The sequence below is a fragment of the Tachypleus tridentatus genome, chromosome 9 (assembly GCF_004210375.1).
Source record: "Tachypleus tridentatus isolate NWPU-2018 chromosome 9, ASM421037v1, whole genome shotgun sequence".
NCBI lineage: Eukaryota > Metazoa > Arthropoda > Merostomata > Xiphosura > Limulidae > Tachypleus > Tachypleus tridentatus.
Window position 1 is genome coordinate 67,028,940 of NC_134833.1, and position 25,837 is coordinate 67,054,776.

Below are 25,837 nucleotides of genomic sequence, written 5' to 3' on the forward strand. Positions count from 1 at the left end.
TAGTTGTACCAGTACTTACACGTATAACTAACACTCTGGTTGTACCGGTACTTACACGTGTAACTAACACTCTGGTTGTACCAGTACTTACACGTGTAACTAACACTCTGGTTGTACCGGTACTTACACGTGTAACTAACACTCTGGTTGTACCGGTACTTACACGTGTAACTAACACTCTGGTTGTACCGGTACTTACACACATAACTAACATGCTGATTGTACTGATACTTACATGCATAACTAACACACTAGTTGTACTAGTACTTACACATAACTAACATGCTAGTTGTATTAGTAGTTACACTTGTAAGTAACACCTTAGCTGTATTAGTAGTTACACATGTTCTCAACACATAATTTTAAATAATTTTAGAGAAAACACTTGTTATTTTGTTTAGATATTAAGATATTAGACAATGCTAGATTTTAAAAATATATTTAAAAAATCAGAATCACTATTGTTTTAAAATGATCTAGGTTAAAAATTAAAAGGTGAAATCTTTGTCAAGTAAACCACTCCCTCTCAGTCATTTAGACATTTCTTTTAAAATATTTCTATTTTAACCATATTCTGTACTGACCCACAAACACTTGTTTTTGTTCTATATCTTGAGAATAATTAAATATATCTCATTATTTGCTTTTAAACTAACTTATCCAATGGAAAAATATTACTAATTAGACTTTTCATGTAGCACATACTTTAATAAAGACATTTCATATTTACATACAAAACAATCCCTTCGAGTAAACTCTCTTTTGTTGTAAAGACATTTTTCTTTCTTGGTTTTGTTATAAAAGAACATGCTGAGAGAAACACTAGTTACAATGTTTGATGATATTCTATAAATTATAGCTAGTTTTTATACAACTTTGTATTTAGTACACATTTCAGGTCCATATCACCAATATCTTTGTCAGTGTTATTGTGGTTTGGAAAAAACCATCTAATAGTGTATATTGTTTCTGTTGTTGTGGCAACAGCTACAGGGACTAAGGAATCAACAGAAAGATTTATTGCAATTATAGATGCTTCACTCAGGCTTACAGAACAGTCTGGCTTACTTAAGTTTAACTGCAAAATATCCTTTGACTGCCTGACCTTGTAAAAATGAACACTTCCTTTCTCTGTTCCTAGCGCTAATAAACGCCCATTTAGAGCCACACAAACAACATAACTATGTAGGGCTTCTGTGGTTCTGTACACACTATAAGTCTGTCCGTCTAAAGAAATGCACATCAGGTGGTCAGCTGGATGAAAGAAAAAAATATATCAAGTTACAATAACCATGCATCTTTCAGAATGCACTTAACAGAGAAAAATAATTATGTGAGCAGAAATTTGAAGCGTAATGAATATATATCTAAACTATTATGTGAGATACATTGTTCAATGATATCAAGTTCCACACTTCACATTACTTTAATAGACTTTTATGTACAAAAAGTACATTTTCATTTCTTTTCAAATAGCCTTGAATAACTATTCTTAACTGCAAATTACTGGCTCAACAATTACTCTTCAAGCTGTTCCTTCTTCACTAGCACTCTTGGATTCAACTCACTTTTTAGAGAACCTCATCAATTAACCATACTTTATCTATAAAAAAACCTATTATACAGTAGTTTTTTTGCTTATGTATTGGTGACAAGTTAATCAAGAGACAATTCAAGTTTAATCACATGGTCTCTTCTTCATCAGGAGTAAATAATACGTCTATAATTAACATCACACTTGTCTGGTACTTCTATATTTATTATTCCCATTCAGTGAGAGATATGTCCAGTTAATGCTATCAGCATTCTTTTAATAAAGATTATATTTTGTTATACACGATTATATCATCTCCTAGTTTCAGAAGGGTTAAGTATGTTAATTTTCAACTGCAATGCAGATAACCCTGAGTTATTTCAGTAAAGTATCGAATATGCTTTGAAACAATCTTCTCCTTCTCCTCTCTTACAATTTCCAGTTTGCCTCTGATGAAAAAAAACCTTTCATAAACTCTAGGGTTTTTTACTTTATTGGTTTTGTTTGACTTATTTTGGATTTTACAAAGCTACCGAGGGCTATCTGCACTAGCCTTCCCTAATTTAGCTGTGTAAGACTACAGGGAAGGCAGCTAGAAATCACCACCCACTGCCAAATCTTGGACTACTCTTTTACCAATGAATAGTGGGATTGACCTTCACATTATAATGCTTCCATGGCTGAAAGGTCAAGCACATTTGACGTAATGGGGATTCAAACCTGCCACTCTCAGATTACGAGTCAAGTGTTTTAACCACCTGGCCATGCTGGGCCCGTTTTTACTTTATAAAACTGACATTTTGAAGCCATGTTTTTCCTAAGATCACAAATGGATTTCCACATCACTGTTTCATACATACAGTGTATACATAGTTCATTACATTTAAGTTAAACAAATGCATTGATCAACTAAATAACACTATATATTTAGTAATCTCTTACCTGTAAAAAGAAATATTATTCCTTCTCTCAACACGTAAGCGTGAACAATAACCAAACCATGATACTCCCTTTCTTGAATGCAATATTTATCAAGTAGGAAAAATTGGGACTATTAGTAGAAGTCAGTAACCAATCTTCTTCTTCTAAAGAAAACAACCGACGAGATCCATCTGGGCAAAAGCATATAATCTGAAGTCACATGGAGAAAACATCAGTTAAAATATTCTTAGGTTGTCTATAAAAAATATTTACTTGGATTAAATTAATTTTGCATATTTGTTTCAATTAAAATAGTGACAAGCCTAATGCCAATCACTTAATCAGGAAAACAATTGTAGTGAAAGCCAATATAAAAGTGTATGTAGCTGTTTTCAAGTCAGATTTCAAGCTTTTGGACGTTTTACTATTAACTACTGTAAAGAAACAATTTAACATTTTATTTTCCATGTGAGAGAGATGCACATGTATGTGATACAAATGGATTCAGTTCTACTAAATGAATGCATTCCCACAGCAGCAAGTCACAATTGGATTAAACAAAGTGTAATTAACTCTTTATATTCACATTAGTTTCCTGAAATTTCAAATATCATTTGACCTGATAAAATAAGAGAGAATAAACACCAAACAAACATAACCACACGATTCAACATCTAACTAAGACAGAATAAACACCTAACAAACATAAATACAGATGATTCAACATTTAACCAAAACCAAATAAATGCCAAACAAACATAACCACATGATTCAACATCTAAGACAGAATAAACACCAAAAAAACACAACTACAGATGATTCAGTATTCAACCAAGACAGAATAATCACCTAACATAACTACTGATGATTCAACATCTAACCAAGACAGAAAGAATAAACATAACCACATGATTCAACATCTAACAAAGACAGAATAAACACCAAACAATACAACACATTACTAAACATTTAATCACGACAGAATAAACACCAAACATAACTACACATTACTGAACATCTAACCAAGACAGAATAAACACCAAACATAACTACACATTACTGAACATCTAACCAAGACAGAATAAACACCAAACATAACTACACATTACTGAACATCTAACCAAGACAGAATAAACACCAAACAAACATAATTATACATATATTCTCAAAATGGCTGGTACAATAACAGAATGATGTTGCATCATGGGATGTTTCAACAAACTGGTAAATATATTTCTGTCATGTATTGTATAACTAAATACTGAGAAAGGTTTCATGTATCATTGAAAAGTTTATTGTAAAACAAGATATTAAAATTTATAAATCACAATCCTTATCCTACCTTTATTGAAAGAAAATTAAGATCTGCACATTACTTACCTGAAGTATTCAGCCATCACATTAAAAAAAAAATTGCTGAAACAAAATGAAAAGTGAGTTTAATTTCTCATCTTATTAGTTACAGCTAAGAAAAGCTTCATGGAAACATATTCACCTGATCTCTCCAAAACCCCATCCATTTAATCTGGATGGGACAGTGTACAACAACTCTAAGGGAGACTGTCATCATACCAAATGGATCAGAAGGGGCTGCCATGTGCCAGACAGACATTGTACTATCTATACAGTTCACTGCAAAACATTCTCCAAAAACTCTGTAAAAAAGAAACAAAACAAAAAGTATCATTCCAGTATTCTGAACCAAATTAAGTAACTAATATGTCACATACATGAGCTCACAAAAACAATTTCTTAATAAATTAACTCTTTAAACCAAGAGAACAATCACAGTGTCCAACCAAAAATCTCAATTTATCTTTTGGACAGACAGCATTTGATGATGTTTATGTCTCTTTGGCTGAAAGCTAACACAAACCATGTTACTATTGACAAAATTAAGAAAAGCGAAATTTTAAATATATGGTGATAATTATATATAATTATAATTACAGTGAAACCTGCCCAAGTGTCCATCTTTATTAAGCAGTCCTCTGCCTTATGTGGTCATCTTCAATAACTTTTCCTGTATGTTGACCCTTAAATAAGTGATCAACTGCCTAACACAGCCATCACTAGCTATTCACCAACACACTCCATATTATCCTATTAAGGACCCATGTTTTTACACTGGAAACTACATTTAATTGAGATTCTGTGTGATTTTGTTGATATCACTCTCTTTTGAGTATTGTGAGAGACTTGAAGCCATCATCACAATATCAGTTACTAAACACACAACCAATATACTTGTCAAAACCAACCATTGTTTGGAAAGTAAGCACTGCTAATCAAACTTTTATTTTTGCTCAAACAATTGTTTTAGACTAAAGTAAATGTTTTTAGATATTTTAAAAGGACTTTACGTAGGATCTTGTTTTAAAGACAATATTTTATGTAAGAGAACCTTTTCTAATCACAAAGTATTAACTTTGGATGAGATACAAAGTTTTAGAACTAGCAAAAGTGGATCATAATCCAGAAAATCAGCAGTGCAATTTCAAGTGGGAAGAACACAAACCTACAATATTTTGAAGAGAAAAATGGAAATTATTGATTATGAAAGCAATGCTCCATTGTCAACAAAATGACAGAGACATTCCACAGGTAATGAAGTTACAAATCAACTTTCTTCAAGGATTTAACTAGCTGTAGATTTAATATGAAAAAAAAAGGCTTTTAAATTTGCTTATCAGTTAAACAAACTGTAATTTAAGACTTATAACAGATGGCTCCAGTGTTTTTAAAGAGGCACATTATTTATTTTGGTTCACAATCTGGACAAAGAGGTAATATTAACCAAACTGTTGTGGCAGATCAGAAAATCAAACAAGGACAACTGTGTGAAGGTTATAATTAAACTGTTGTGGCAGGTCAGAAAGACAAACTAGCAAAATGTGAAGGTTATGAACCACTCAGTATCCTGAACAGGAATTAAACTTTTTTTGGTTTTTTTTCAAGACACACTAATGAAAACATTTCATGTGAAAAATGAAAACTGTGCTGATGAAAAGGCCTCCAAACTTATAACTGTCTGTGTGTATGTGCTTCAATGACTGGAGAAAAGTTCAAGCCAATCATTATTGCTAAATCAAGAGAACAAAAGGCTTTTAAGAATTTGAAAATTTCCAGTCTGCCTGTAATCTACAAACACAACAACAACAAAGCATGAAGAGGTAACATTTTTTTAAAATTATTATTATTATTATGTATGGTACTTGGACAGAAACATAAATCAGAATGTTACTCTTTTTTTGTATACAATGCCACTTCACACCAGAACATAAAAACAGTCAATGTAAATCTACATTCAAAACAACATGTTTCCAACAGCCAATGGATCAAGGCATCATACAAACTGTGAAGCTGAAAGTTAGAAAATGACTGGAACAATATTTTTTCTGAAATTTTAAAACACATTTTAATTATCAAATCTTTGTGTTCTTGAAATTGAACAATTTACATTGTTTGATTTATTTTATTTTTGACACTGATCAAATGTAAAAATTATTTCATTTTCAATTATGTTTGCAGCTCAGCCACTTGGACAAACAACCAAACTAACAGCAGTGATATTGTGAAGCAGTTCTATATATTGGTAGAATCCAGCGTGAAAGTATGTTGATGATCAACTTCAACAACTGTGATGAGTCTGAAGTTCAAGATGATGTGCCAATCTCAACGGTCAAGCTAGCCTGCAAATGTGTTGGTTGTAGTTTCATGGAACTTGTTGCTTTTGGGCTGTCAGTTGGCAACCTCAGGGGACCCATCCACCACTGACTGGAACATCCATACCAACAAATCCTTGTCAACAAGCTCAAGAACTGATGAGTGCTTAAATGTAAGCAATGATGATAAAATGATACATGAAGAAGACGTGACATTGTCAAAATGTGGAAATGCTGCAGATGAAACAAAGAACCACTCCTTGAAACATGGCTATACAGAACTTCTTGAAGTTGCAACAGATGCAGTTTCCGTTTTAAGATAAAAAATCTCATTCTTTTGTGCAGTCAAACATCAGTTAAGTGACTGTATTGAATTTTCAATAACGTGTTTTTAATTTTAATCTTTAAAGTACTAACTGTGATAATTAAATGTAACTTATGCATGTATTTTAATATTTTTAATTATGCTATTAGTTTGTTTGAAGTAAAAAAATCATTCAACTGACCACCTGTCTTAAGCACTCAATTTTTGACAGTTCCTTATGTGGCTATTTAATACAAGTTCAACTGCATCAGTAAATCATGAAAATAATTCAGGCAGAACATGCAAAAAATTATGGGTTTAGAGTTAATGAATTCTGAAATAGAATCTATTTTAATATAAACAATGAATAGAAAAAGATGTACTGAAAAAAAATCAAATTATTCACCAAATATTTGCTAATACAAACCTGAAATTCAAAGACTAAGCCCGAGCATCTAATGGTTAGACTAATAACATAATCACTTTTAAAAATAAAATATTTTAAATGAATCATAAGACCAATCAAATAATTAAAAAATACAATAACAGCAACTTTTACAGTGAACAAATTCTGATTTTTAATGATAATGTGTTGAGACATCGTCAGACAAGACTTACATTCACACTACTGAGTTTTTAATGCACACTTACAGCTATGTGAACAAACCTCTACTCACTTTATTTATAAAATAACATACCTTACAGTTTCTAGAATGTTGCTGTGTTGATAAATGATAACTTTGTTAGATTCTGTGCCATTGTTGTATTCTTTAATTGGACAAACATGAATTGTTCTGTCCTTAGATACTGATATAACATGATGATGGGTAAGTCTTTCTTCTCCTAAATTGTAAGGACCTCAAAAGAAACAAGTTTCAAAATTGAACAATAAATGACAATACAAAATATCTGTTTATTTAACATCACATATTTTGTACTCTTACCCCAACAGCTCAAAACTAAATCTTACATGGACTTCAATTCTCTACAGCAATCAATGTATATTTTAGTCCATTTAGGTGTTGTAATCTCTTCTTTTGTGGTCTCTGTACATTTTTATGTACATGTTCAAATAATCTATTTATGCTTCTTCTTAATTATTTCATCAAAATAAAGATTTACTAATGAATTGTGCTTAATAAATAAGAGAATTTTATACAATACTCTCCAACACAGTAGTGTACTTACACCTAGTCACATTATCAAACAGAATAACGTCTAATGAACCATAAAAAATACATATACAATTTCAGTTTTCAATTACAACACTTCAACATGTTGATTAGAATGATTTTACAGGATCAGTAACAAAAACAGTGGATGTCAATGATAGGTGGAAAAATGCCTCAACAATAAACCTTAACCTTTCAAGTCAATATTAACAAGGAGGTTAATAAAGGAAAGCAATATAAAATGAAACTACTATACATGACTTCTTTCACTTTGTTACAACTACCACTATGGTGTGAAAAACTTCTTCCAAGTTGATGAAGCATAAGTAAGCACATGAAGGTAAACACTGAAACTATGATCCAGATTATAATACAGATTGGTATCTAACACTAACAACACAATCCACACATGAAATGTTTGTTTCAATAGACATATCTGATGATCCAGATTATAATACTAGTTGGTATCTAACAAACACTAACAACAGTTTTTACACACAAAATGTATTTCTTTTAACAGACATATCTGATGATCCAAATAGTTCAGTAATTTAACATTTTATATGATTTTCACTTATTAATTACTTCCTATTTTCGTTTAATGAAACAGAAAAGTCGCATCAAAATTTGTTTTTCAAGTTTTCCTGTTGTTCTAGACTCTTACCATTTACTAATTCTGTTGAACTTACCAAAAAGGTCTAACATAACCGGTTTCATAGTATCAAATACTCTGAAATAATTTTTAAACTACATAAATTTTATTAAACTTGTATGAAACAATTTCAAGAATTTTTAAAGTGTATTTACTGTAATAAAAATATTTCATTAGCTTTGTTTTATTCATGCATAAAATAGCTTTAGCAAGGATATAATTGTGTTAAGTGTATTTTTCCTTACCTCTGTTTAAGATATCTACAAGTTCAATATCGGTCACAAGGGCTAGGTGATTTGTAATTAGATTTTCCAACTCTCCGGATAAAGAGTTCCAAGCACAAATGTTCCCATTACGATGTCCAGTAATTATACAGCTACCTGGAACATGATCCACAATAAGGTGTAAGGTGGAACGTGATCCACAATAAGGTGTAAGGTGGAACATGATCCACAATAAGAAATAAGGTGGAACATGATCCACAATAAGAAATAAGGTGGAACGTGATCCACAATAAGAAATAAGGTGGAACGTGATCCACAATAAGAAATAAGGTGGAACGTGATCCACAATAAGAAATAAGGTGGAATGTGATCCACAATAAGAAATAAGGTGGAATGTGATCCACAATAAGAAATAAGGTGGAACATGATCCACAATAAGAAATAAGGTGGAACATGATCCACAAGAAGAAATAAGGTGGAACATGATCCACAAGAAGAAATAAGGTGAAACATGATCCAAAATAATGTACACACCATAAAAAGTATTTCCAACATAAATAAACAAAATTTAGTAATATTTTAACTTACTCCATTTTAGATTTGTTTTTAACTGAACTTATCAATTTACAGATACTTATATGCTCCATATAGTATGTTTTAACCAAATTTTTTTAGTAACTGAAGGATTGAAACTTTCAAAATGTGAGTAAATTTCAGTTAAAGTTGACACATGATACACTGTAGTGGTAAGTTTATCCTGTTCACTTACAAAAAAAAAGTCTAAGAATGAGAGTTTATCATTCTGTAGATTTTCAACAGTGTCAAACACCACACAAGTGTCATGAACATGCTTTTCATAAAACACATACTGGGGGCCTTGACACTTAAATATTCTGCTTCATTTATTAATATAAAATTTATATCATGCCCATGCTACCAGCAGCTAAATTCCAATAATAAAAAGACTTAGTTACTCTTATGCCTTATGTTTTATTAATCATACCTGCAAATTTCACACAAGTTATAGGAATACTGTCAAAATATGGAAAGGATTTGATCCAGTATGGCCAGTGAGATATGGCACCACCCGTGAACCAACGCTGGTAAGATGATTTCCAGTTGACATTCAAAGATTTTTCATGAACAGGAAAGCCACACTTATTTGTAACTTCTTTACAACCTACTAATTCTCTTAACACATCAATAGCAATTTCTCTAAAACAGCAGTTCTTCCAAATTTCTCCTACCTCTGAAAGATTTTGAACAAGATGAAACCAAAGATGACAAACTTGCTGAACTCTGGCTAAAGACTGACCATCAAGGAAACTTAAAATTCTCTCTTGGATTTCTGTTGGTAAACTGCAGATGTCCATCTCTAAAAATAAATGAAAATTCTCCTCAAACAATTACTTCATTTTAAAACCACACTCAGATGAAAAATTTGGTTTAATCACTCTGACAAAACACAAAACCTTCATTCTTAAATACTAACCAAAGTCTGTAAATGCTGACAGATTGTGAACATTACCCTTGGAAACTACAACAAGTAAGAAACTAAGAGTTATCAACATCCAGTGAATCAAGGAAGTATCGTCTATATTCCATAGTTTTGGAAGTTGAAACATGTTATACAGTTTGACTTTCAAAATTAAAGACTAAATGTATAACATGTTTCAACTTCCAAAACTGTGGAACACAGATGATACTTCCTTAATCCACTAGATGTTTATAACTCTTAGTTTCTTACTTGTTGTAGTTTCCAAGGATAATGTTCACAATCTATCAGCATTTAGAGACTTTGGTTAACATTTAAGATATAAATGTTCATATCATTTCTTAAATGATACAAATGAAAGTGTGCAATGATTAAAATTTGTCACAAAAGATAAATCTTCTGTCTTCAACTTTTCTCAGGTGAATATCAAGGTTTCACCTATACAATAACAGATGTGTCTAAGAACTGGAATGCTCAACTGTCTCTCTTAAATTTGTAAGATTAATAACAAAAGTATTCAAAATAGATACTGATATAAATATTCTGAAGGAAGATGTGATCAGTATTATCGTTGTCTTACTTTTGCAGGAAAAAATATTCTATTGTCTGATAAACAAAACTTGATAAAATCATCTACTGAAAAAAACATCATAAGAGAAAGTAGATACAGATTCATTAAAAGGAAGAATTGTTGCCTTACTAATCTGTTAGTATTAATAGCCACTATGTTGAGGCTCATAGAATGGCTCAGTTTTTTTTTTTTTCAATTACAAACCTTTAACTCATAGCTCCATTACTTTACCAATCTGAGATCTAAATACAGCCATGGTTATTAATGATTCCCTCTTGTCTGAAGATGTTTCTTGTTTTCTGTACAACATAAAGTGTATGGACTTGGTGCAATTCATTTTGCATAAAGACTTTGGTAAAGTGCCACATGGATTATTAGTGAAAGCTATAATACTGGGAGTTTGGTAAAGACTAGTTAATTTGATTGTAGGGTGGTTGGATGAGAGGGCACAAATGGTTGTTATTACCAGAATCCAGTCAAATTGGACCTGTTACTAATGAAGTGTCTTTATAATTACTTCTTGGACATCTTCTTTTTCTTACTTACATTTATGTTATTGATAACTATATAATTAAAGTTTTAGGTATTTCTAGATGTATTAAATATTACAAATTAACTTGGATCAATTAGTAAGTTGGAAAAAACAGATGAAAAATGTCCTTCAATTACAGCAAGTTCAGGGAAATGCATCTGAGTTATCATCATTTACATCACATGCTTAATATACATGGAACACATTTAAAAGCATGGCTGAAGAAATGAATCTTGGTAAATTGGTGGATAAGTAACATGCCATCAAACAGTGCTCTGTTGCTAGTGATAAAGCAACTAACATCTTACAAACAAGACAAGGTTTCAGTTTTACTTCTAAAGCCATCAGGGTGAGAAAACACAAGTTAAAGGTTTGGTTAAAACAAGACAAGGTTTCAGTTTTACTATATAACAGGGTGACTGACTTAAAATATTGAATTTCCCATACTGGTAATGGAGATCAGTAGTTTAAAAGGTTCAACAGGAGATAAAAGGATATAGCAAACATAAAATGCCTGAGATGATCAGAAGCTTACAATCAGGATGTTAGTCTCTCATAGTTTATACATTACTATAAGCCTACAATCAGGATGTTACTTTCTCATAGCAATCCATCTTTGTTGAAGCTGAGTTTACACATTACTATAAGCCTACAATCAGGATGTTATTCTCTCGTAATGATCCATCTTTGTTGAAACTAAGTTTGTACATTGCTATACTTTTAAATTAAAGACAATTCTTTCTTGAGTTTTCTTTCACATGTGTGGTAAACTGGATCATCTGCAGAGCTACATCAGATAGATAACAGATATAGATTACAAAAAGTACTAAATCTCTTACTGAGTTGGTGAAAACAAAAGTAACAAGGCTGGACACAATGTGTGATACAACACTTTATTCAGCATCAAAAATAAACAGTGTGTGTACATACATAGGACAGTTGGCTTTTAGGTCACAGGGCAGACTAGTGATGACCACATTGTGGACAATACTACTCAACTGATGTACAAGGCCAGATAACCAAATGCTATGTTCCTTAATTTACAAGACCAGAAAAGTGTTATCCACTTGACTGGTCAATCTCAACACAGGTGACACCACAACCCCTAGATGTCACCTTAAAAAATGTTAAAGGTCTCTGATGTTAATATCTTTACACAATGTGTCACATCTAATACCGCCCTCTACATTTCGACACACAGTAACACAACCCCTTTCAAACATGTGGTCAGCTTCTGGTCAGTTACCTCTTTCTTTGTGAACCTGACGATGACCGAAGAAGGTTGAAACGTTGTTCGCTCTTCTATGTAAAATATTTTCTCAACCCAAACAAGCCGTTTTTGCATATAAATTTCTCAACAAGTTGGTTTCTCGACATCACTAATGTGTCACAATTAGCAATATCCTCCCTCAAAAGAATAGAAAAATAGCTTAAAACCCACATATGTAAAAAAAGAAGCACATGGTACACTAAAATACCACATGTATTCTGAGTCTTGCTATGTAGTTCTCAAAACTGCATATGATTTGCTTTTATCAACTACTAAAAACATTTATTTCTGATCAAAACAAACCACCTGTATAGAAAACAATTAAGCACACATACCTAGCAATGAGTATACCTAATTAAATATAACCTTCAAACTATACTACTTATAATAACTCAACTACATTGCTCACAATGATAAAACAATATTACTTGTAATGAATTGGTTCATTAATTGATGCCAGTGATATATTCAGCCATATTATAATTTGTAAATTATTATATGACTTTCATTCTGAGAAAAAATTACTTTATACATTTGACAAGTGATAATTTTAATTTTACAAAATTATTAGTTAGGTATTTTGATAAACAGAAACAATATGAGGAGTTGCAAATTCTAAATCTGAAATGATGATAAATAATAAGAGTAAAATTATGGATTAAAAACTCAAAACCAGTTTCTACCATGATGAAATTAATATTACTCTAAACTTTCCTTTATGACATTGTTTACAATTTATGACTTGATACAAGTCAATCAGGAATGTTTTCAAATTTTTTCATGTTTTAATGTGGCATAAAATTTATGTATCTCATATTACTGAATTTGTAATGAAAAAGAGCTATGGCTGACATTTATGGTTGAGAAAATAATCTTTACAGACAACTCTTCTGTTGATTTTAAAAGTATAGCACTGTTCTTCCAGCAGACTAGAGTAACAGTTTGGGATTGCATAGGTTCTTTATAAAAGATTAATTAACTTTCCTACACCATAAATGAAATGTAAAAGTGGAAATTAAATACCTAAATAGAAAAACTGAGGACTTGAAACAAGTCTACATGACTTTTAATAAGTAAAGTATGATCACCAAACACAGTCTAATATACTGTACTTTTACAAACAAGAAATCAAACTGAAAAGTTGATGAATTAGAAATAACCCTCATATATGATTCAAATACAAACTCTCAGATTCCTATGCATCAGTATAAAACATGAAACGTGGCTAGTACAGCTGAGAATATTTATTCTAAACAATATTTAACACTGACAAGCATTCAGTTAGTCATCAAAATGTCACAGTTACCTTCTGTGTTTATTTATTACTGATTTAAAACATTTATTAAGCAGTATAATTTGAGGACATAATCAATAATTTACAGTTAATATGATACTGTTACACAAAACCTAATTTTTATTTTTTGGTAATTTCATATTTTAATCTTACTGAATGAAAAATAATAAGAATCAAATGTATGAAAGAAATCATTTCTATTAATCACTAACAAACAGAATGTCTCATCAAAATCTTTTATACTTATAATAAACATTAGTTCTAACTCTGGGTTTTCCAAAGTATGGGTCATGGAATATTTGAGTTGAGGTTGTAAACATTTCTGAAAGTATCATTTTTCTGTAAAATTTAAAGAAAAAATTATTTTATATTTTATTGCATGTTACCTAATATGAAATAAGAATAAAACTAATAAAATTACGACAATTCTTAAAAAATATATCACACTTAATTACACTACAAATCAGAAATTTCCTTATTTAGTGTAACTCAAGAAAGGTGATTGTAAACAGAGCTACAACTAAAAATCTAATGTTACAGTTGGGAAACTGCTCAGTAAATCAGTTACACTTCTCCTTCCATATCCTTCTGTCAAATAATATATGTTTATAATTTAGTAATTCAATATGTTGTATCCACATTCATTTTACTAATTAAAAGTTTAATAATGCATTATTATCATTTCTTAGAATTTTTTTTTTAAATTAAGGTCATTCCAAAGGAAGTATTTCTAGGCAAAGGGTTGCATGCATCATGCAAAATTTTGGGAACCACTACCCTAACTGCACCTTAAAACACTAAAAGTAACATACCAAAGAAAAAAAATTCAATTTTAAAAACACATTCATTGAGAATTAGTAACGATAAAACAAAAAATATAAATTGTAAGTTTATACGATTGATCTATTAACCTTCCTACATAGCCTAAACATCTATATTTTATCATTATTAACCTCCGTTTTCTCTCTCTAAACTATTTAATTAAATGTAAGGTGATAAATATTGACACAGATGTTCACGATAACTTAAAAACTGAAATTCAAATATTTTTAAAAGATTTGCTTAAAAACGTAAAATAAACCACTGTGAAAAACTTGTACCTAGATTTTACTTATTTTTTATTCTGGTAATTAGGTTATGATTTTATATGTTTATTCAGCTTACCGCTCGAAAATTAAACTTGATTTTATACACAGTTCAATCTCTGATGAAACATATACCATTAAGCATTAAAACAAAGCTTCCATCCACACCATACTCTTTCTGTACCACATGTGAGACGCCTTTTAACTGTATCGGAAAATTTAGTGCAAAAGTACAATTTAAATAAAATTCGAAAACTTAAGTTGTTAATGAAAGTTCAGTTGCTCGTTTTTATGGTTTAATTTCGGTTTCTTTCGAATAATCAAAATCATTTCATTTAATACTAATATAATATTGTTTTCAGCCTTACCGACTACTCGCAGGCTTTTTGAGAATATAACATGATATTCTCGTAAACGCCCTTACATTTCCGTCTACTGAATTCATAAACTACACATAACAACTGAGCAAACATGTTTCGATCTTTAAACTTGAAAAAGAAAAAAAAAAAGAGTTATTGAGTCTAAATATACATCACAAATGAGATTCTGATTAAACTAGGCTTGTAACGGATTAATAAAGCTGCTAGCACCGGGATTGAAAAAAATATGATAATTTATTAATCTTTAACAACCATAGAAATCCAAAATATAACTTTTAAACAATTAGAATACAAAACTTATTACACATAAAAAAAGCAGTTAATTGTTGTTTGATACTGTTATTGATTATGGAATATATTGTGCTTTTTCGGAATTGAGTTTTTCTTCTGCTTCTTTTTCATAATTTCTTTATTTATGGAAATTAGTGACATTGAGATGTATGTATTGTTTATTAGAATTTCTATAGTCCATTCAAAGTCATATACCCTATCTGTTAGCGATGTTTTATTACTATAAACTGAAAATATCGCACAAGGTTAGAGAAGATTTAGGTTAGTTCTAAATACAAACACCTAAGCTTATAATAAAAATCAATCTTAACCGTTAAAGTATAATAATAAAATAATACCAATTACATTCGATATAGTAACTAATATAACCAATATTATTAAGGAAAGAAACACTAAATAAACAAAATAGTACACTTTGCTTAGGAAAGAATAAAACACTAGTTCTTGACCTAAACTACAGTTGATGATATATATATATATGTGTTTTGGAAACTTGTTCTCTTTAACACTACACTTTTCTAAAGGAAGTCAGTATGGTATCTTTATATAACGTGAGTTAATGGTGTATGTTTTAGTTCAAAAGATGCCGGATTGGATGTATAAACTGTACCACGGTACAAACAAAATTAATGTTCGAGAATATATAAAAACAAATAAATAAAGTAATACTTGACGTGACTAGTTCGCTCAACTGTCAATTTTTATTTATAAATTTAGCAGCCCAAAGTGAGAGGGAAGCAAAGTCGGCTTGCCTGTCTGATCGTTTAAAACAACGCTCTAATCTTAGAGTGAAGGACAGATTAAGCATATGTCAATGGTTGTGAATTTGATTTAAACTTCTACACCTTATTATGTCGTAACATTGAACATTTTAACATTTATTACATCGGAGTTTGTAATTTCTTAATGAAATATATCAATCTGCATAATACTATGAGATAATACCAGTGGCTGATTTAAAGGATATTTAAATATTGAAGACGAAAGGCGTAAGACTTTCGAAACGTCGTCCTCTACACTTGTGTCTCCACAACAGGCAGATGCCGTCCATTCTACAAAGTTTCATAATGAATACTCTGCCCAAACAGTCTATCAAAGGATATTTAAATATTTTTCTTGTTATATTTTGAATCGATGTGGTTAGAGTATCTAAAAGCATATATATATATAATAATATTAATAAATAATTTTACATTACTATTAACAGAAGAATCCACGTGACATTTATTTACACTTATAATCATGCAATTACGACAGAAAGTGTTTCCACCCCTGCGTCCCGAGTAGTTTTTTGCTCATAACTTAAAAAAGTATCACGATTAGGCTAATAAACATATGATATATTATAAATATTATACTAACACACATCTATATACATTTTTATGGAAATTAAACGACAAATAAACTGTTTATAAACAAATAACGAAAAATAGGAGGAGCAGAAAGTGTTCGTACTTTTCAGAACGTGTAAAAATCTGATATTCCTGAAGAAATTTTGTTTAGTTTGGCGAATAAACTACATTATACCATTCCAGAACTAGACACTGGTTTCAAAATTATTGGAATTTATCCAGCAAAACATTTATTTCCGGCAATTTAGCGTCGTCTCCGTCATTACCTGCTTGGTCATCATGGCGAACAGGAAACAACTGTCCAGTGATTTAAAAAAAAAACAAATTATTATAAAATACAAGTCTCGTGTGTCTCTTTCCGGTATTGCTACACAACTTAATGTCTCGAAATCTACTGTTCAAAGCATAATTGCCAAGTTTAAGCTTACAGGATCAACTGCTAACCTCCCTTGTTCCGGACGCCCCACCAAAATTCTAGAGAGAACCAAGAGGAAGGTTCTCAGAGAAATTAATAGGAACCCTCGTTTAACACGTAATGGCATACAGAAACTGGTAAGGGAAACTTGGGTTAAAGTAAGCACCTCTACAGTTACGAACATGTTACGCTCTTCTGGGTTCAAAGCATGCCGTCCTCGTAGAACTCCATATTTAAAGCCTGTTCATTTAGAAGCACGATTGAGATATGCAAGAAAACATGTAGATAAACCCTTTACCTAGTGAAAGAGTATTCTTTGGTCAGACGAGACTAAAATCGAGCTTTTCGGCCACAAGAATGTTCGCAATATCTTCCGTAAGAAGGGGGAACGAAATCTTCCAAAGAACACCGTCCGTACAATTAAACACGGAGGTGGCTAAATCATTCTATGGGGTTCCTCCAGCTCTTCTGGTGTAGGCAGTCTTCACCGTGTCAAAGGAATCGTGAAAAAAGAAAAGTTGATATATTAGGCACTTATATCAAGAATGATGCTCGAAGCATGCGGCTTGGGCGTCGTTGGATCTTCCAGCACGACAATGACCCTAAGCACACATCGAAATATGTGCAATTCTGGTTGCAGAGGAACCATATAAGCGTTCTGGAATGGCCATCGCAGTCACCCGATCTCACCCCAATTGAAAACGTTTGGCATGAGTTGAAGACCAGAGTTCATCAGCATCATCCAAAAAACTTGCAAGAGTTAAAGGCCTTCTGCAAAGAAGAATGGAAGAAAATACCAGTCGAGTACTGTAAAACGATCATGGATGGCTATGAGAAGAGATTGCGCTAAGTAATTTACCTGAAAGGCAATACAACTGACCATTAAAGTAAACGCACGAACACTTTCTGCCCCTCCTATGTTTGGTTTTTTGTTTATAAACAGTTTATTTGTTGTTTAATTTACATAAAAATTTTTGTACATGTGTGTTAGTATAATATTTATAAGATACTATATTTTTATTATCCTAATCGTGATACTTTTTAAGTTATGAAGAAAAAACTACTCACGACGCAGGGGTTCGAACACTTTCTGTCGTAACTGTATGTTGTGGAATTTCTTTGACTCTTTAGGAATGTAAAAAAAAAAAAAACAGGCTAAATCATCCAGTTAAAGTATATAAGATTTGATTAACCCATAAATCTTCTAGCTCTTTAAATAACACTTCATTAAATGGAATTATAACAATAACAAAAAACAAACAACAAAAAAAGTTTATATAATGTGTTTGGTCTGTTCACTTTCTTCTCAAGGTCTATTAAATAACAAACTAATATCAAATAATGCCAGGTCATTTCAAGTAAGGGCCCTGCATGGCCTAGCATGTTAAGGCGTGCACTTCGTAATCTGAGGGTCGCGGGTTCGCGCCCGAGTCGCGCCAAACATGCTCGCCCTCCCAGCCGTGGGGGCGTTATAATGTTACGGTCAATCCCACTATTCGTTGGTAAAAGAGTAGCCCAAGAATTGGCGGTGGGTGGTGATGACTAGCTGCCTTCCCTCTAGTCTTACACTGCTAAATTAGGGACGGCTAGCACAGATAGCTCTCGAGTAGCTTTGTGCGAAATTCCAAAACAAACAAACAAACATTTCAAGTATGTTGCGTAACCAAAGCAAACAGGGGAAAAGTACAACTCAGATCTGAATGTAATTAGTTGTTGTGAACATATTACCACGCTTCTGAAGCTCTTAATTAATCAATGATAGCAACTATATCAAAGATACAAAGAATTTTGCAAAGAAAATAAAATATATTTGTTATATATTTGTTAATTTTAACACGATTTCGTTATTCAAAAAAGTGTTAACAAATTATGCTTTGTCGATAATTACAAGGAAATTTCAAAATGATGACTTGCTACAAATCGAATAAAATAATCAGTACAGTCAAAAAAGGGGAATATTAAAAACCTGGAATATTAATTTGGAAATATCTTAGCTACACACCACCAATTTCTTCTCTTTCTGTTGATAAAACTTTGCAATCTAGGATCACGATCAGACATTATCTAACCCGGAATTTGTTTTTCTAAATAATACGACCTCCTGTGGGACAGCGGTAAGTTTACACTTTACAGACTTGCAAAGGTGATACTCGAATTTCGAATACTTGCAGTGGATATTGCAGAGGATGTAAGCTTGTGAACTCACCAAATTAAAGTTATACTGTTTTTAGATTATAGTTGGTTCTGTTACTATTATTAATTTATAGAGAATCTGTTATCCCAAAAGTAAAAAGGTTAAAATGTTTGAAAAACAGCTGCTAACTTTGGTGTTCGTTCGTAAACAAACCGAAGTGTTGTTAGGTTTAAAGAAACGAGGATTCGGTAAAGAAAAGTGGAATGGCTTTGGAGGAAAAGTTGAACCTTCAGAAACTATTGAACAAGCAGCTAAAAGGTATACTATACCTTAAATTATTAAATCACACAAACAGGCTAATTTAAGTAATTATGCACAATAATCAGTATGTAATCTATGAAATATCAAAGTTTTAATGATGTATTTTTATGTAAGTTTATATATGATATCAACAGAACACTTGTATTAAACTGTTATTGTACTGAGATTTATGTTGCAACAAAATTTAATGTACAATCTACATATACATGTATATCCTCTTATTATAAGGAGCATTATTCTAGGACTGTGGTATATTTTTGTGCTTAGACTTCCTACAGAGCAGTCAGTTAGGGCTTACTAATTTGAGGTTTGACCAATATTATATCACATACTATAGGTCTGTGTTTCCAACTGCATTTGTCAATAGAGAACAAATCAGTAGACATGACATCCAGCACAATACTATTTATTTACAAAAACAGTCAAAGGATTAACACTGTTCATAATCATAAAAATAAGGTCAAGTGTTTGTTATCCATTGAACTGTAGAAATGGCTTTAATATATCTCTTTCCAGTTCAGTGCGAGTCCCTCCACCCATGAATTAAACAAAAACTAAGTTAACTATAATGTTACAAAGAAAATCCTTAATCTAGCTAAGAAATCTTAATCCTGACCTAAATCCATGCTCATTTCAGTGTAGGGATGTACAAGTTTTGAGCTGTTATGTGGATTGCTAACACAAAAGTTAGCTCTGTATTGCAAAACATCATAATGAATTTACAACTATCTTCCACTCAGAGAACAGTTGTAGTCTTGTTTGTGTCAGAACAAGAAAAGTTGAGTTGTTTACTTGAGCAACTCTCTTCATCCATTGAATGAAATGGAAAACTATAAATTTTAAAAAAATTACATAATCAATAAAGGTGCATATCTAACACAAAGTACTGTCCTGTATCACAGGATGTTGAAATTTGAATTAAGTAATATAACTTTTTGTACCAACTCATTTTACAAATGGTGGGACAGTAGTAAGTCTACTGATTTACAACACTAAAACTAGGGGTTTGATACTCCTTGTTGGATGCAGCAGGTAGCCTATCTAGTGGTGGTGGGACAGCAGTAAGTCTACTGCTTTACAACACTTAAAATCAGGAGTTTGATTCATCTTGTTGGATGCAGCAGGTACCCTGATGAGACTTTAGTATAACAAAACAGCACACACACAATGATAAAAGTTCTCATGTTTTATTGTTTATAAACTATGTGTTTATTATAATGCCTTTTTTTTTAACTCCTCTAGTTTTAATACATAAAACAATAAAGAAACACAACTTCATTAGCATGTTAAGTATTGAGCCATGTTTTATACATACTTTTCTGTGTATTATTTTAAACTATTACTAACACAGAATAAATCTTGTTCTGTAACAAAGTTAAAAGAAAGCAAAACCATTAGCATAAATTTGCTTCTTTTGAACTTCATACAAAAAACATGCTAAACAAGTTATTATTTACTTGTTACTTGGAAATAAAGCAACTACAATTGGTGTCTGTTGACCTTAATATGAAGACAATTGATATTTTAAACTTTCTATGTATCAATAAATAAAAATATATTTCACAATACTGGTTACTACTGAGGCCCTCTATCTGTAGATAAATTTATATTTTGCCACACTGGTTACAACTGAGGTACTCTATCTATACATAAATTTATATTTTCCCACACTGGTTACAACTGAGGCTCTATCTATACATAAATTTATATTTTTCCACACTGTACATAATTTGTACATTTATTTTTCACTACACTGATTACAACTGAGCTCCTCTATCTGTACATAAATTGTTAACAATTTGTCTCATATTTTGCCTTTTGCATTTCTTTTTTTGAAGAGTATATATAGGTTTATATTTCACCACATTGGTTACAGCTGAAGTCCTCCATCTATGATAAATTTATCTTTCACCTCACTGGTTACAACTGAGGTCCTCTATCTATAGATAACTATATTTCACAACAAAGGGTACAACTTAGGTCCTCTATCTATACATAAATTTATATTTCTTTACTCTGGTGACAACTGAGATCCTCTACCTATACATAAATTTATATTTCACTATACTGGTTACAACTGAGTTCCTCTGTATATACATAAATTTATATTTTACCACACTTGTTACTACTCAGGTCCTCTATCCAATTTAAATTTATATTTCATCACACTGGTTACAACTAAGGTTCTCTATCTATACATAAATTTATATTTCACCTCACTGGTTACAAATGGGGTTCTTTATCTATAGGTATATTTATATTTTACCACTCTGTTTGCTACTGAAGTCCTCTTATCTATACATACATTGATATTTCACCACACTGGTTACAACTGAGCTCCTATATATTTCACCTCTCTGTTTACAAATGAGGTTCTGTATATATACTTGAATTTATATTTCACCACACTGGTTGCTATTGAGGCTTCCCTATGTATATTTCACCATACTGGTTACAACTGAGGCCTTCTATATATACATAAGTTTATATTTCACCACACTAGTTACAACTGAGGTCTTCTATATATACATAAATTTATATTTCACCACCATTATTACAGTTGAGGTCTGCTATTCATATATTTGTATTTCATCACACTGGTTACAACTGAGGTCCTTTATATATACATAAATTTATATTTCACCATACTGGTTACTACTGAGGCCCTCTATGTATTTTATATTGCAAATAAGTTACTTCAGTAACTTTTTCTTTATCAATTATGTACAGTTAGTGGTTTAGTAAGTAAAATCCTAAAATTACACGATATGATGTGCATCTTCCTCCAGTAAATATCTGTATAAAAGAGAAGATGATAATTTGGGGGTTAAATCTACCTTTGTTTTCTTTTAGGTCTGTTTCACCCAAAACAAATTTCTGTAAGTTATGGTGTAGTTAGTTATTGTTATGAGAGTTTACCCTAATTTCTATTATTTAACATGAAAGTGAGAAATATTTTATCACTACAAAGTTATTGTAACTTTTTGCATTTGCATTACGTTGGGATGACTGACAAAATAACAGACGTTCCTTAAATTCTGAACTTAATAAATAGTTAAGCAAGTCTGTGTTGAGAAAATCTTGGTGTAAATTGAAAATATACAGGGCCCTGTTAATTGATTTATGATAATATTTTATGTATCTCATCTGATATGAAACTAAAATAAGTAAAAAAATATTCTCAAAATAAATAAAAGATAAATTAAAGTTATGCTCTATTTAAATCACCAACTAACAATATAGTTGCATACTCTTGAAACCAGTACTTAGCATACTGTGAGAGGACCTAGAAAACATAGTTTTGAGACCAGTACTTAACATACTGTGAGGGGGAACCTAGATAACATACTCTTGAGACCAGTACGTAGTGTAATGTGAGAGGACCTAGAAGTGTCTCATCTGATCATGAAGTATTTGTTTTTCAAGGGTATTATTATTGAGTACAGGTTATATTATTGTTTTTGTTATCTTTAGGGTAACTTTGGTCATGAAGACCTTTCTCAAGTGCTCTCAATTTACATCTAACATTTTAATAAATTGAGAAAATATAATACAAGTACAATTTATTGCTTAATATTGTCTTAGTTTGGCCTTCAACCACTGAATACAGCTGTTGATTTATATTTAGGTAAAGCATATTAAATTATATGAGTGTGTGTAATTGTTTTAATATTTAACACCCTTCTAGAGAAATAAAAGAAGAGAGTCATTTAGAGGTGGACAGATTGGAAAAAGTTGGGCTTCTGACATTTGAGTTTGTTGGTGATCCAGTGCTGATGGAAGTCCATGTTTTTTCTACATGGTTCTTTAAAGGTCAACCACATGAGACAGCAGGTTTGTTAAAATTCTCTGTACTAAAATCATAGGTTAATTTACAAACATTGTGTGTCTTGGGTGATTTAAACATACAGTGTGGAAAGTTGGATATGTAATATAGCTGAAATTGTTGCTTATCTGCAACATGACATTTTATATTAGATTTCACCAGTGAAAGATTGTAAAATAAGAAACATTTAATACTATTAGATGCTGGTGGTGGTATAAGGTGTATATTGAAAGAGTTTAAAAGGTGACTGAAGTATTTTTTTAAATATAACATCTTAATTATCAATATAATTAATCATTTCCCACGTATGTAGGACATCAGTGCTAGTCTTGACTGGCTCAGCACAATAGAGACTTTGTGGTTTCCTGTGAACTGTTTCTTTAAGTATTATACATAACAAAAGACAATTAATTCAAACCAACAGATGATATTTATGCTGAATGACAGTATTTATAACTGTACATTGCAAAATTAATAAAGACAATTTATTACTACTAAAGTTTTGTATAAATTCTGTCTGTGTTGTTTTCACTCCTTCAGTTTACAAGCTAAGTAATGGTGTCTTTCATTAGTAATTTATCAAATTTAGGTTTGGTCTATTTCTTACACTGTGTTCTTCTTGAGAGGAAAATTTCTGTTGCTGTTTTAGAAAGAAGAATTATCAACTGTTTCTTGTTTAATTAAAACTAAAGTATTGCAATAAATAAAAAACTGAAATATATCATATTTAATTGTAAAATATTGTTCATTGAAGAAAGCAAAAGAGATAAAAACAAAAGACGTGGTTAGTTGTTGATTAAAAAAAAGTTGTATTTGAGAAAAACTATTTTATCTTCCCACAGAAAGCTTAGAATTATTAAAAAATACATTTTCATTTTTATGGTAAGAGTAATTTCATATTTGTTGGTAAGAAAGAAAGTTTATTAATAAGTCATTGTTGAGTATTGAAATCAACAAACTGATTGAAATGTGTAAAACTCAACTTCTGATCTCTTCCAGAGATGAAACCTCAGTGGTATCCAATAAATTCAATACCTTTTGACAAGATGTGGGCTGATGATAAACTGTGGTTCCCTCTCTTACTGGGGGATAAGAAGTTCCAAGGGTACTTCAAGTTCCAGGGTCATGAAACCATTCTAGATTATAAACTTAAGGAAGTATCTAGTTTGGAGTCAAATGTCTGAATGCTGTTATGCAATTGGCTGAAACCATGCCACCTATAAATATTCATGTGTTCAACATGTGCAAGGCATGTTACAAAAGTTTGTTTAGTTTTACTCTTACAAAACAAAATGCTGATGGTAATAACACTCCAGTTTATTCTGTTGGTTGCTAAGCAGTGTTGATCAGTAAATTATTATGTACTGTACCCCAAGATCTATAATGTTTCTATGTTCTATCAGAACATGATTTGGGGGAATTAATTTCATACTGTTGATCATATATAATTATCTGAGATTGTTCACTGTTAATTAATAGCATATCAAGGTATATTTTTGTTTTCTGTTTAAAAAGATACAATATCTCCATCAAAAATATTTTTTATATTTCATTTGTGTATTATTCTATGTTAACATTTTCTAAAAAAAATAAAAATAAATTGGTAAGACGTGTGATGTTTCTCTTGTTACGTTTTGTTTTTTGTTGTTACAGCTAATGTTTTTTGAGAAGAGAGAGTACATGTGGTATATACAGGTGAAAGTCAATCAACTTTTGAGCTATATCATATAGGCCCATGAGATAACAGATATCAATTACTAACACAATCTCTTCACTAACTGAGTTGATGCAAACAGAATAATTAAACCAGAACTAAAAACATTCCCAATCCTTATTAAATACCAACACTTATTTCAAATTCAAAAACAGCTACAATTGACATAACATTGGTGAAACACTGTTTTTAAGTAATGCATTTTTTTTCTATCCCATTTTAGCTGATTTCAAAATTAAATTTTGTAGAGTGTGGGATACCTACTTCCAACATATTTAAAGATCAACGTGAGTGTGCCTGCTTTAGAATGTAATAACTTCATACTTTCAGTGGCTTTTTATTCAAGGTCCTGTGCAAACTATTTAAAGACAATGTTCCTTAGTACTGCTGAAACATGGGCTTTGTTATTTGTGGTGGGTACAGCATATATAGTCCATTGTGTAGTGTTGTGTTTAATAACAAACAAATCATGGGTAACAGATATTATCTCAAAGTGACAAATCAGGTAGAATGAAATCTACTTAAAGGTGTTCTCACCTATGTTTAAGACTGGTACATGTACAGAACTGAGATTTAATTCAGAATAAATATTATTGCATTACATGAAAATAGTTACAAACTACTTGGTATATGTGTTTCTTAAATATCACATTTCCCAAACGTTTGTAATTCATACCTCTGTTTA

General features: G+C 31.2%; 2 protein-coding genes across 6 annotated transcripts; one reads left to right on the forward strand and one right to left on the reverse strand.

The window, feature by feature from the left end:
* Positions 1–1,004: 1,004 nt before the first annotated feature.
* Positions 1,005–15,245, reverse strand: LOC143225374 (uncharacterized). Of its 5 annotated transcripts, XM_076454652.1 has the most exons (8): positions 14,799–15,096; positions 13,878–13,973; positions 9,476–9,847; positions 8,494–8,628; positions 7,123–7,282; positions 3,951–4,110; positions 2,477–2,665; positions 1,005–1,254 (listed from the first exon to the last, which is right to left on the reverse strand). In XM_076454652.1, the coding sequence occupies exons 2-7, from the start codon at positions 13,924–13,926 to the stop codon at positions 2,504–2,506; spliced, it is 1,038 nt and encodes a 345-aa protein (XP_076310767.1). In that variant the 5' UTR covers positions 13,927–13,973; positions 14,799–15,096; the 3' UTR covers positions 1,005–1,254; positions 2,477–2,503. The 5 variants fall into 5 exon arrangements, with proteins under 5 accessions (XP_076310767.1, XP_076310769.1, XP_076310768.1 ...); XM_076454654.1 differs by lacking the exon at positions 13,878–13,973 and having other exon boundaries at positions 15,088–15,245; XM_076454653.1 differs by lacking the exon at positions 13,878–13,973 and having other exon boundaries at positions 14,799–15,081.
* Positions 15,246–19,281: 4,036 nt separating this feature from the next.
* LOC143225375 (oxidized purine nucleoside triphosphate hydrolase-like) lies at positions 19,282–25,044 on the forward strand. The gene is made up of 3 exons (XM_076454658.1): positions 19,282–19,609; positions 23,301–23,446; positions 24,438–25,044. Exons 1-3 carry the CDS (start codon positions 19,458–19,460, stop codon positions 24,620–24,622), a joined length of 483 nt encoding a protein of 160 aa, XP_076310773.1. The 5' UTR covers positions 19,282–19,457; the 3' UTR covers positions 24,623–25,044.
* Positions 25,045–25,837: the final 793 nt, after the last annotated feature.

Excerpts from the sequence above, each read along its gene's own strand:
- LOC143225375 (XM_076454658.1), top strand. The coding sequence starts at position 19,458 with ATGTTTGAAAAACAGCTGCTAACTTTGGTGTTCGTTCGTAAACAAACC. Across the intron at positions 19,610-23,300 it reads ATTGAACAAGCAGCTAAAAG|AGAAATAAAAGAAGAGAGTC; the intron begins GTATACTATACC and ends ACACCCTTCTAG. Across the intron at positions 23,447-24,437 it reads TCAACCACATGAGACAGCAG|AGATGAAACCTCAGTGGTAT; the intron begins GTTTGTTAAAAT and ends GATCTCTTCCAG.
- LOC143225374 (XM_076454652.1), bottom strand. The coding sequence starts at position 13,926 with ATGACCCATACTTTGGAAAACCCAGAGTTAGAACTAATGTTTATTATA. Across the intron at positions 8,629-9,475 it reads AACTTGTGTGAAATTTGCAG|GTAGCTGTATAATTACTGGA; the intron begins GTATGATTAATA and ends ATCATGTTCCAG. Across the intron at positions 4,111-7,122 it reads AACATTCTAGAAACTGTAAG|AGTTTTTGGAGAATGTTTTG; the intron begins GTATGTTATTTT and ends TCTTTTTTACAG.